The 13,477-nt window shown below is 36.1% G+C and overlaps 1 protein-coding gene across 1 annotated transcript in view; it reads left to right on the forward strand.

Moving 5' to 3' along the window:
• The window catches only part of LOC150101006 (venom factor-like), a 697,967-nt gene extending 685,070 nt beyond the window's left edge, over window positions 1-12,897 (forward strand). Inside the window, exon 42 of the mRNA XM_090401101.1 lies at window positions 12,664-12,897. Coding sequence (XP_090257227.1) covers window positions 12,664-12,796 — 133 coding nt within the window. The 3' untranslated portion in view covers window positions 12,797-12,897. The remainder of the gene's footprint in view (window positions 1-12,663) is intronic.
• Window positions 12,898-13,477: the final 580 nt, after the last annotated feature.

A 13,477-nucleotide genomic window follows, 5' to 3' on the forward strand; every position in this document is an offset into this window, starting at 1 on the left:
GCCATGTAAAAAGTCTTTAGTGTCACTCCTATAAAACTCCTTTAATAAATTATATTCTTCTATCATTGCCCCCTCTCATTTGCATATAAGCTACTATTTGAAGCCTACAGACAATCACTGTAGTCTCTTAGGGAGCAATCCGTAGATATCATACTCTTGGTCACATAATCAAAGAAAATGTGTTGAATAAATTGCAATTCTAATTTATTGCATAGAAATAATTATTACCATAATCTAAATCTATGTATTTTGTAAATTACATAACCATGTAAACACATAAAAAATGTAATATAAATTATAACTATTATTTGAAAACATTCACAAAATTAGAATAATTTTTAACATGGTTCAAAATATTAAAATAATGCAAAAATAAATGCACAAAAATTGCAGTCAAAGGGAAACAACACGATACTTAGTATTTTGTTGCATCCCCCTCAGCTTTTATGACCATTTATAAACAGTCGAGCATATTATTTACTAACAGTTCACAGTCTTTTTTTTTTTTTATCAAAACATGCCCATATGGTCTGCAGACTAGAAACAAGTTCATTTTTGGGGCAACTTCTTGAAGACATTTCTTCTATAAGTTGAAGGAATTACATTGATTTGCCTTTCTTTGAGTGATCTTGGAAGTGTGACAAAAAGATGAATCTTGCTGAAAAAGGAAATCACCATGACATAAATCTTCCAATGCCAGTAACAAAGTGCTCAAGAATTTCTTGGTACACTTTGGAATTGACTCTCACCTAATGTTTCATGCATTGTTTAGCAAGTGCTTCTTGCTTAAGATGCCAAACATGTATCCCTTGATGATCATGGGACATACAAAATGTACCTTCATCACTATAAAAAGTACCCTTTTCCAATCTTGACCCCACAACAGTCTTTGCTTACACCATCGCACTCTAGCTGCCTCTTGCTTAGAAGACATAAGCAGCTTTGTCTTAGGCACATGTGATTTAAAACCCAATTTGTTTTGTGAAGTAATCTCAACATCGTAGATTTAAACATATTTGCACAGTTCTTTCCATCTCCTGTGAAAATACCTTACACTTCGGAAGCAGTTTTTTCTTCATGATATTCTTCAATCTCCTCTCATTTCTTGATATAGTTAGTACCTTTCTATGCTCTCTTCAAAACCAGTCGGAAAAATTTGGAATATTCTAATATTTTGAACCACTTTAAAAATTATTCTAATTTAGTGAATGTTTTCAAATAACATTTTTTTTTCTTATATTACATTTTTATGTATTTACAGTGTTATATAATCTATAAAGTAAATAGATTTAGATGATGCTAATTCATATTTAGTAATAATTATTTTCTATGCAATAAATTAGAATTGCAAATCATTCAACACATTTTCTTTGATTATTCGGAGGTGTACTTTATCCCAGAACTAGATCTGCTGTTTTGTCCACCTTTTCAATATGTCCTCTAAACTTCAACTGACCTCGTCAACATCCTGCATTTCAGTTCCATCAATATAGTACACATCTTGAGATCTTCATCCCAAAGTGCATAACCCAACATACATCTGACCATGTGAAACTAGCAGCTATTTATCTTTGCCCATGCTGCCAGTCTATTTTAAATTATCTGTAGTATATCATCTTCATTAACCATTGCCCTTTCTAGCTTTGCATCATCTACAAACAACTGAATATTTCCCCTTAATCATTTTCTATATAATTAATGTGCAAATTAAACAGCAGAGGACCAAGTGCAGAGCCCTGCAGTACTTCACTCCTCTATACACCACACTTTGATATCTGACCATCAGTCATCCTCTTTCCCAAATCACCAGCTTTGCAACAGAATTCCATGTATAATCCTGTCTAATGTCTTTGCAAAGAACAGTATCACTCAGTTGTTGCTTTGTTATGAAAAAAGTAAGTAATTAAGGCAAAACCACCCTTCACAAAACTATGGTTTCCCCCTATCAGTTATATGTCTACCCACTCCTGAATTTTGTCTTTTACCAACTTCTCAAATTCCTTAACCACTCCTCTTGAGATTGTGATTGGACTATAATTTGCAACTTTTCTTGAGCCTCCTTTATGCAGAACTTTCTTGGAACTGAGACAAGTTAAATAACTTGGTTAAAAGAGGTGCCAATTCCTGTAATACATGGGCTAATATGCCACCTAATCCCATGGCCATGTTTGCATTAAGGTTTTGCAATAATGTAAGTACTTGCAATTCATCCACCTCATTTGTCACATCTGGCACTACACATTAAAAAAGTATCACTTGTAACTCTTTTGGTTGCTTCTGTCACCTTAGGTGTCATATCACCAATGCTTGTTAAAGTCATTCTTCCTTTTACTTTCCACACATAGTGAAAGAACCTTTGGTTGCTGTATAAATTCCATTTCCTTCTCTTCCTTGTGACTATTTCTCCTTCCATAGTATGTTACCATAGTTGAAAACTCCCAAAATAATTACTCTACTTGCACTAATTTGCTAATTCATGTCATCTACTTTCTCTTATATCCCTCACCCCACTTGGCTATAACAGCAAGCAGCTATATTTTTCATCTTGTTTCACCTTCATCACACAAATGAAATGTACTCGATATACCTTACTCTTTTTGGCTTCTGCTGTCATTAGCAAAGTCCCTCCACCCATTCTGTTCCCTCTGTTTTCTCTGAAAACTACCCCCTTGCATTCTTTCCCTATATTATCCTCTATCAAACAAGTCTCACTGATGCCTAAAAAAATTTTTTGTCTAAGTTGAACTAATCAATACCAAAAATTCATCTTTATTCTGAATATTTCAGGCATTAGTATGCATAAACTGCAATAATCCTTCATCCCACAACTTTTCCTTAGACCATTTGTTGTTGGGAGAATAGTGACCTAGAGAGATGAATAGTGTGATAGAGGGTAAGGAATGTAAACAAGTGGAATGTAAATGAAAAAATAAAAGTAGGGAATGTGGAGTTTGAATCATTGTGAAGTTTTTGGAGATGGTCTTAGTTGGGAGAATGAAATGGCAAGCAAGAGTGGGTAGCGTGCAGAGAGAGAGAGAGACACACTGAAAGAGGAGGTGGAATGTCTTGGAAATAAGTTGAGAAGCGTGAAAGACAAGATTAAGTGAATGGAAGTGATGAATGCAAAGCAAATCAGAATAAGAGTTTGTTATGGAAATGATAGGAGAGAGGGAATGAGATAAATGTGAGGAAGTGCTAAAACCAAGGAGAGAGAGAGAGATGGTATATGGAGGTATGATGTAAAGAGGTATGATGATCTGTGGTGTGCAAGATAGAATGCCTGTGGAGTGTATGCCTGGAGGAATGATAGAAAGTATGGCTATGGCAATTAAAAGGAGTGAGATGTATAAATTCCACTGTGAATTGGGTGGCAAGAGATCTGAAGTTCATACGTGAGGCTGTACAGAAGAAGACTCAGAGAGGGAAGATAGTGTGTATGTGTTGCTTAGGTTTGATAATGAATGGTACGATAGCAAGAATGTGTCAAAAGAGAGGCTTGGAGTACGGGGATGCTTGGGAGGCATTTGAGGACAGAAAGAAACTGTATATAAGAGACCGCTTACATTTGAATGAAGAAGGATGTAGGCATCTAGAGAGAGATTGCTGTTCTCTGAACAAGTCAGTGTGTCAATGCAGGGAAGCTAGAATTATCAGGGTGGATGGCCTCAAGGGGGAATACATCAGGTAATGCTGAATCCAGTGGAATTCAGAGGGGATAATGAGAGATATAGAGACAGCGACATTTTTATTCTTTATACTAATGCCAGGCATATCCAGAATAAAGGCGATGAATTGGTGGAACTGACAGTATTAGCCAGTCCAAAGATTTTTGAGATCTCTGAGACATGGTTGACAGAAGATGATATACTAACAGGAGGAGAAGTAGCAGGGTACAACATTTCTGATAAGACTGGAAGGGAAAACGTGGTGTGGAGTACTGCTTATAATGATGACTTATGTCCTCTTGGAGTGACTTTGGAGTGATATCAACTTGGGGAAGATATCATTAGTTCTTGGGAACATGTGAAGGAATATTTATTAGCAGCAATAGCAAGCTGTATATGATGAATGAAGATGACAAACAATATCAAACAGGAACTGCAGGTGAAAAAGAGGTTATGGAATAGATATAAAGAGAGGGGTGGAGGGCAGATGTGGGAAGAATATAAGACTCAGGCCAGGAGAGTGACTAATATCGTAAGGAAGGCAAAACTGGAATATGAGAAGAGATTGGCCCTAAGATCCAAAGAAAATCCTAAAGAATTTTTTAGCTATGTGGCCAGTAAGAGGAGAAATGACATTGTTGGATAAAAATGGGAATAGAGTGACTGATGCAAAGGACATAGTGGAGTTGTTCAATGAACTTTATTGGGGTATTTCATCCTGGAGAAGTAGGTTTTAGTATTAGAGGGATAGGACAAGTTCAAGGCTTAGAAATGCCAGAGGAGTACTCTGGATGTCAATAAAGCAGTGGGACTGGATGGAATTTTGCCATAGGTTTTAAGAGAATGTGCTAAAGAACTGACAGCTCCCTTGACCTGGCTTTTCAATGAAAGTCTGACCAAGGAAAAGGTAACCCAAGGAGTGGAAGGAGGGTAAGATAGTGCCATTGCATAAGGATAGTAGTAGACTGGAAGTGTCAAACTATAGACCAGTCATTGTTAAGATCTTGGAGAAATTAGTGAGGGATCATATACAGCATTGGGAAGGTGAGAGTCAACATGGATTTGTTAAGGGGCACACTTGCTTTATTAATATGATTACATTTTATAGTGAAGTGACAAGAGCAGTTGATGAGGGAAAGGCATATTCTGCCACTTTCTGAGATTTTACAAACACATTTGAAAGGTACCACATAATAAGCTGATATTTAAATCAGCTTATTATGTGGCACATGGGTTTAGATGTCAGGTTAGTGAACTGGATTCAGGATTGGCTATCTGATAAGTATCAAAGAGTTGTGTATTGGGGGAGGGATAATATCAAGGAAGCAGAAGGTTTCAAGTGGGGTCCCACAGGGCTCATTACTGGGACCTTTATATCAATGACATTGTCAGTGAATTGCAAGGGGATGTTCAGCTGTTTGCAGATGATGTGAAGCTGGGAAGGGTCATTAATCGTGCAGATGTGGTGGCCCTGCAAGAGGATTTGAATAAACTGGACAGATGGGCAAATGAATTGGGGGAGGTGTCAGTTTAATGCAGCAAAATGTAAAGTCTTGAAGTTTGGGATAAATCAATGGGGGGCTGTGTACTCTGTCAGAGGAACTGTACTGGAGGAGGTGGGTGGGGGGGGGAGTTTGGAAAGGGTTCACAGGTAGAATAACAAATATGGCATCAGGACTGCATGTTAGTTATGAAGACAGGCTGAGGGAATGTGAACTACAGAGTTTGGTGGATAGAAGAAGGAAAGATGATATGATTGAGGTGGTTACAGGGTTGACACTGGGGGTTTCTTTCACTTGGTGAGACAGAGGGAAGGAGTGAGGACAAGGGTCCATCCCTGGAAGTTACAAAAGGAATTTGTGAGCAAGAGGGTGAGGGGTGGTTTCTTTGCATTGATTGAGGGTGGTTGAACCATGGAATGCATTGCCTGATAAAGTGGTGAGAGCATGAACGGTCAATGAGTGGTATGATAGACTACGTTTTCTTGGATGGGCCTCTCATGATGAGTCTTTTGACTCCATGGACACCTGGATCATAATAACTTAAAAAATCTTGGAGCTAGATTCAGAATTGTGTGATCACTTGCCCACTTACTCTCCTTCCAAGTTGCCTGGATCCACACCATCAGCATCCCATCCCCAATATTCTAGTTTTCCAGACTCTCACTGAGCAATACCTTCTCAAGACACCTAAATCTCAATCCATTCAAATGCAAACCACAAACCATGTATAATACCACACATCACAACCTCTAATGTCTCATTCACAATCATAGCTCTTTGCCTTAGTTAGCCTCTATCATTCTGTGGTAGCAGACTCACAATGTTTACTTTTTCACTTCTACCAGAAACTCTTTCATAAGATGTGAAAGAATTTACAGTCTTAGATACCACACACATCACCTACTAGATTATTATTATCAAAGATAATTACCTCTTTCACTTTCCCTCTCCATCCTCATAGCAGTTCTCTAAGGATCCAAGATCCTTAAGATGTCACAAGGAAAAATGTTTTGTCACACCGCCCAGCTAGTACTCCTCTTATAACAGAATCACCATACCAAATTCAGTCCTTATTTTTTTCCCCTTTCTCTTCCATGCCATACCATTCACGAGACATAATTGATATTACCAATGGAGCATAGCACTTCTCTGTCATGATGATATCTACATTATTGCCAAATAACTGTTTTATAATTCAATGTAAATGTATGAAATCAAAGTATTTTCTAACAGACCTGCATAATGTTGTTTTAGAATTCTTGAATTTGTTACAAGTAGACAGAGCAAGACATTTGTATGAATTTTTATTTCATTCATATGAACCATTATGAAAATAATGAAACAATGAATTACACATATTTATCTTTAGCATATGGTGATAGTGTTCTAGCAGGTTGTGACTGGTCGCACGAAGTGTGCAATTTAATTATGTACCTCTTATTCTTTTGATGAATTTTTATTTGAAAATGTCTTATCCAAATGAAGAAAAGTCAACTGTGAAATAAGTTTAAAAGAGAATGGACAAATGATTTTCATCTAAAATTTTCTCCACATTTGAAATTCAGAGAAAGTAAGATAAATAACCTAAAAGTATCATAGAGGTAGGCTAATGTAATATTGTATGACCCTGTGTATCACAAGAAATATGTATGAAAGTATCATGGATTATACAGTGATACTGCTGGACTTTGCAAAGGCCTTTGACAGGGTATCATATGGAATTCTAATCAGTTAACTGCAGCATGTGGGGATGGATATAGGATTGGTGAGATGAATAGGTATCAGAGATTAGTTTATTCAGTAGTAGAGTCCAAAAGAATGCCTTTCGACTAGTGGGGTGTGCCACAGGGTTCTGTTCTTGGACCATTGCTATTTAATTTGTTCATTAATGATATAGGAAAGAATTGAGAGGAACTGTTCAGTTATTTGGCAATGATGCAAAGTTGGGTAGAGCAATAGCGAATACACATGTCAAAATTTTGCAGGATGATTTGGATAGATTGGCAAAATTTTGACATCCAATCTAAGAAGACTGGATGTCAGTTTACTGTGGCAAAGCATAAGGTTATGCATTTTGGGGTGAAAAGATTATCAGCAGTATACCACATTGGTGGAACCGTACTCCAGGAAATTGACAAAGCCAGTGACTTGAGTGTGTTAGTGGATAGGAAGTTAAAGTATAAAGGGGCAGAGACAAGCAGGTTATCAAGCCTTGATAAGACCCCCCCCATCTTAACTACTGGGTGATGGGGAGGAGGTAGAGAGGATCCAGAGGCGAATAACCAAGATGGTAGCTGGTCTATAGAATGAACCTTACGAGAACAGGTGGAAGATTTGTGGGTTACAGAAACTGGTTGATTGAGACATTCAAATTACTGAGGGATTTTTGCAAGATTATTCAGCGGAAATTTTTCAGAACAGGTGTGGTGGTGGGAGAACTTGGGGCTATCCATGGAAATTGAGAAAGACTGTAGTTAGCAAGGATGTTAAAACTAGGTTTTTACTTGGAGAGTGATGAATTAGTGGAATAAGCTGCCATAGTCTATTGTGGGTGCTATGACTGTGAATACGTTCAAAGATAATAGATACTGTCCAAATGCTTATAGTTTTTTGACCTGATGTTTAGGACCTCCCTCAATGAGTCTATGGACTCCTTGGAGTTGCCCGTAATAATAATATATAGCTAAGAAATGCTAACCGCTCATGTGATGAGACAATGCTTAATCCAATTTAGATGGTAAAAAGTTTCAATAAATTCCTTTAACAAATAAATATGACTGCAGGATGCTGATGTAGCTGATTAATATTATTTTCTGAACTATCTGCATACATATACAGGTATCCCTTGATTAACGCGATTAATTTATCTCTCAAATGTTATCGTGTTAATCAAATATGATAATCAATGGTAAAAATTGCAATTCGTCCATGATCAACTACTGTATTAATAATTCATTTTATGTGGTACTCTTTTAGAAAAGATAAAAGATGAATGCAAAGTAAATGCTTGTACTTACATTAGTTACTGCAATTTTTTATCAAAAAAAAGTTACCAAGAGTCATTTGCACAGCTTTTAGCTTTTTTCTTATCAGCATAAATTCTACGATAACAAGCAAAATGACTTCGGCAAATTCTTTGCCAAAGTCTAGAGACTCTCTAGACTTCGGCAAACAAGCATTCTTTGGGTAACATCTGGATCCATATCCATTACTTGCTGTTTAGGCAATTCTAAAATTGTGAAATATTCCATCCAGTTCTTTGATTGTTATCTCCTTTGGAACCTCATCTTCAAATTCCATTTGTTCATTGTCTTTATATGCATGTTGCTGTTTAATTTCAACATCATTGTCACCGAAATCTTTTGAATTTGAATCCAATAATTCTTTAATATTTTCTGCATTAACACCAAGGTCTTCACCAATTGCAACGATTTCTTTAACTACATTGTTCATAGGATTTTGAAAACTACTCAAGTCATTAGTGTATTCTGGCAAAAGGTTTTTCCAAACAGCTCTCATGCAGCTAGAAGACACCTGTCTTCTAGCTTCCACGAGTCATGAATGTTTTCAATTGCATGTTTAATGTTAAAATTTTTTCAAAATTCTTGGAGTGTAATCACATTTTCTCCTGTTGTTGTTTCTACTGCCTTTGAGAATGTCTTTTTAAGAAAATAGGCTTTGAAAGTTGCAATAATGTCGTATTTGGTGGGAAAAAATAAAACTTTCACATTCTCACACAGATCATTAAGAGAATTTGGATGAAAACATTTATGAAGAGCTTGTAAATACACCCGCTCTTAAGGCTTAATGGGAGAAATGATGTCGTCATGCTTACGACTTTATTTCTCTCGGCCAGGAAACACTCCTTGAGGTTTGCATGTTAATTAAACATATATAAAGGGATTGTAGCAATTAATTTCACTGTGTTAAGCAAGGGATACCTGTACTTTTTAGTTATAGATGAAACTTTGCAGTTTGTGAGATTCTTTAATGGCAATGTATTTCTTAAAGATTTATTGGGGCAAATAGCTATAGACATAGAACAGGATATTTTTATGTGACTCTACCCAAGAAAGGTTGTAAACATATAGTTCAATATTACTGTGGGTGGACTAAAGAATTTTTTTACATAATCCAGAAATCTGCTCTAAAGAAGCAAAGAGGATTTTCCACTCATATCAAGACAAACATCTCTGCCCACAGTAGAATCCAACCGAAAGACTGAATTCAAATTCAGTCTGTTGGTTGGAAAGTAGATGCTCTGACCACTCAGCCAACAGTAATGACTAAGGAAGTTTTAAAATTATCTTCCAAAGAACATAAGCCCAAAGATATACTCTTTCCATTACTACAGATTGGGCTCCAGCCATTCGTGACACCTGCAAGGCGTCTTTGGACTCCTTGTTGGGCAATTACTCTGCCGCCACCAAGTACACTGAACCATTACTATCATCTACATCACCATCTACTGCCAACCACCAGTAGTGTAGTATTTTTTGTCTGTATGTGTGATGAAAAACCCAAATTTCTGGGATAGAAACAAAACAACCAATCTTATTTCCTATCACTCTATTTTAAGAACTGACTAGGAAGGGAAAGTTCCAAATTAGTTAATTTTCTGCTATTAAAATCAGCATTGTCGCATGGGCTGCTAAGTTTTCAAAAGATGCTGATGTCAAGTTTCCTAACCTGGCAGCTTACAACATGAGGCAGTTAAGCAAGGGAAAAATGAAATTCAAGAAGTGATCAAGCTAAATATTTTACTCACATTTTAAGGGATGTTGCATTTTTTGTTGATATTTTTTCTTATATTAATAATCTAAATTTTTGTCTTCAAAGAAAAGATAAAATTTTACTCACATTTTAAGGGATGTTGCATTTTTTGTTGATATTTTTTCTTATATTAATAATCTAAATTTTTGTCTTCAAAGAAAAGATAAAAACATTATCGCATTGCATCATTCTTAAGTTTCAAAAGGGAACTTGAGTTTTTCATTCAAGATAAGCGCCTTCGTAGCACAATTGGAAGAATGACGGTACGTTGCGCCCTTCGATGGGAAAAGGCCCAAGTTCAATTCTCGTCATGACGGGAGGAATCTTTATATGGACGTTTTCACCCAAAGGTGAGTTAGACGATCTAATACAGAGGTGGCAGGGTTTTTCTCCCGGAAACTCGGGATTTTCATTCCACATAGACAAAAAAAATACTAGCTGTGGTGGTGGCCAATAGTTGATGGTAGAGGTGGAGACAGAGTTGAACAATAGGTGTCCTCCCGCGATGAGTCTTCGGACTCCTTGGAGGTGTCACGAATAATAATAATGTAATGAATTTATTTTAAAAATTTTCAAGATGAAGTAACTACTTAATGAAACTGATATAATATTGGAATTCTTAAATAAACTGAAATGCGAGTTTCATCATAGATTATTCAAAAATCTGGAAGGTAACTAGAATGTGCTATGATTTGATGGCAATCCTCTATCAGCAGAAATCACATCTGAATGATTTGAAATAGATGAGAGTCAGTTTAAACTGTAAAGGTGTGAATTTATAATAAAATCAAGGGTTGCTCAGTTACTTAATTCTATTCACTACAGTTTAGTTTATTTAGATTTATGGCACAACTCAAGAGCTGAGGCCAGTGTATTGTAAATTACAACATAGACTAATATTAACTAAAATAAATTTAATATTTCAGCAAAGTCAAATTGCCACCATTAGGGAACAAAATGTAATAAGATACATACACGCAGGCATTACACCAAGTAATGATGTAAGCTGAGAGTTAGGCCTAAAGTCCTAAATAGTGTCCTTTAGTGGGTTGAAGTACAAAGAATGAGAGTTTCCCAAATTTGAGGCAGTTTCATGCAACCAGATTTTGTTGAGGTTAGGGTAGTTTCTTAAGGCAGAAGTAGATTCAAGAAAAAAATCTTTCATATTTAGTACTAAAATAAAGAACCAAAAGGCTTCAGTTCAGCGATGAAAAAGAGCTGAACTTTTTCAGTTCAGCTCTTTTTCAGATACATACACGCAGGCATTACACTAAGTAATGATGTAAGGTCAGTGCGGTTAGCCTAGTGGCTTTGTGCTTCGCAACCATATGCCTAGGGAATTCCCGTCGGTTCGATTCCCGTCGATGACGTGAGGATCTTCCTCAGTCATAGCCAAGTTAGCCGGTCTTGGGCGTGGACAGCAGGGTTTTATCTTTGGTTTTTCATCCCGTAAACACACAGGCTACAGTCATAAATACGGCAAGGAAGGCAACAGGGAAATCACCTTGCATCACTATCTCCCTAGTAATTAGCTGCAACCATGAGGATCAGATCAGAGAGTAGGCCTAAAGTCCTAAATAGTGACCTTCAGTTAAATTGGGCATCCTTGGCTGCTGGGTTGAAGTACAAAGGATGAGAGCTTCCCAAATTTGAGGCAGTTTCATGCAACCAGATTTTGTTGAGGTTAGGGTAGATTCAAGAAAAAAATCTTTCGTATTTAGTACTAAAATAAAGCACCAAAAGGCTTCAGTTCAGCAATGAAAAAGAGCTGAACTTTTTCAGTATTCTTAATGGATAGCAAGAAATTAGGTATTCTGAAAAGTTATATAACAGTAGGACATGCAACATTTACATGGACAGCATGAATAGGAAAGTTTATTAGAGTTGAGCAATTAAACTCTGCCCAGGAGTGTACATATTTAAGTACTACAAGCTGCTCTGTCATGAAGAAATAAGATATTTTTATCCTCTTTTAATAAAGATAGTTATTCAGTTTGATTTTGCAATGCCAATTTCATCTGACTTAGAGATTTTCGTATGATTTTTTTTTTTACTAAAAATCTCCTTACAGGTTACATCCAATGGCCTGTCACAGACAAGCAACTTGGCTTCCTAGAACCCTAATTATGCTCTAATAGGATTAACCATCCTATCTCTGGCCAGTTTTCTGTTTTGTAGATTGAAAAACCAAAGTTTCCAGGAGAAAATATTCTGCTAGCTCATCTTTTGTTGTTGGCATGCTGGCCAAGATTCAAACCAAGGTTTTTTCCTACCAAAGAGTCACTATTACCAAATGAGCTATGGAGGCTTCTTGACTGAATAATCTGATTATTCACACCAGTAAATTCTGCATGCCACATATACACACAATCTTCACACTTATAACCTATGTCATTAAGTATCAAGTGCATAGGATAGGCGCTTTTAATGGAGTTGACAATCTATAGCACATTGTGACCATATTGATTTATGTCAGAATTATTTCTATTGCAATGTAGAAATCAACTGCATAACATTCTTAGTATTCATTACCCATTTGGCGCACACTATTAAAAACAGTAACATTCTCTTTTTTTATTTGATATTCACACCTTACTCCTAACAGCCCAACCATTTCATTTAAAACTATTTAATGTATAAAGAGAGATTTTAACTTCATATTAATATGTATGAACATACTTTCAACTATTTAATGTATATTATTGGTTTGTTTCCCAAAATAGGTATCGCTATCTTATGGATCAGACAACTAGCATATACGAAGAAACAAGCTTGAAAGATGCTGAACATAAAGGATTGTTTAGATTGCTGAGGTCCCTTAGTAAAAAACTACAGGCCGAGGGCTGTAATCAGTGATCTACTGGTTGCTGTTATCTAAATTTCATAACTCCTTACTTAGGGGTTTTGCTTCTTTGTATTATAGTAGAGTTTAGAAAATAAAGTTGTGCGAATGTAAATTTATTCCTTTTTAAAGCATAACAGTATCAGTATAATAAACAATATTTCAAGAAGTACACTGAGCTGTTAACAAGTTATATAAATTATATTATATATTATTTTAAGAGAATGTTTGAAGAAAGCAGTATCACAGCTAGAATCAAGGTAGGAGTTAAGCATATGGTTGCTACTCATCCACTCAGGCTTAATTGAATGAAAACAGCATAATAAAATACATGTTTAATGGTTAAATTAACTTAGTCTTTCACAGAGACATCATCTAGGATACAATATAAAATGAAAACATCAAATAAGTGGAAGATGTTAGACTAAATGCTTAAAATCTTAAGAGGGCCCTAAATCTTTAATCTCCCCCTTACTGGCTATAATTCATCATAAATAAAAAAAAATTTGTCAAAAGTTCATTTTTCACTTGGTTAGACTATAATAAATTTAGTTTAATCCTTTATCCAAGTGTGAGCAAACAAAGTTTGCGCCTGAAAGTATCTTCAGGACTGGAATAAGGTGGTACAACACCGGGAAACTCGTTGCAAAGGTGGAGCAAGCTAACAATCACTCCTATCTCAGTATCTTCCATAA

Source organism: Typopeltis vanoorti, chromosome 12 (assembly GCF_054136105.1).
Source record: "Typopeltis vanoorti isolate ZY-2024b chromosome 12, IOZ_Tvanoo_1.0, whole genome shotgun sequence".
NCBI lineage: Eukaryota > Metazoa > Arthropoda > Arachnida > Uropygi > Thelyphonidae > Typopeltis > Typopeltis vanoorti.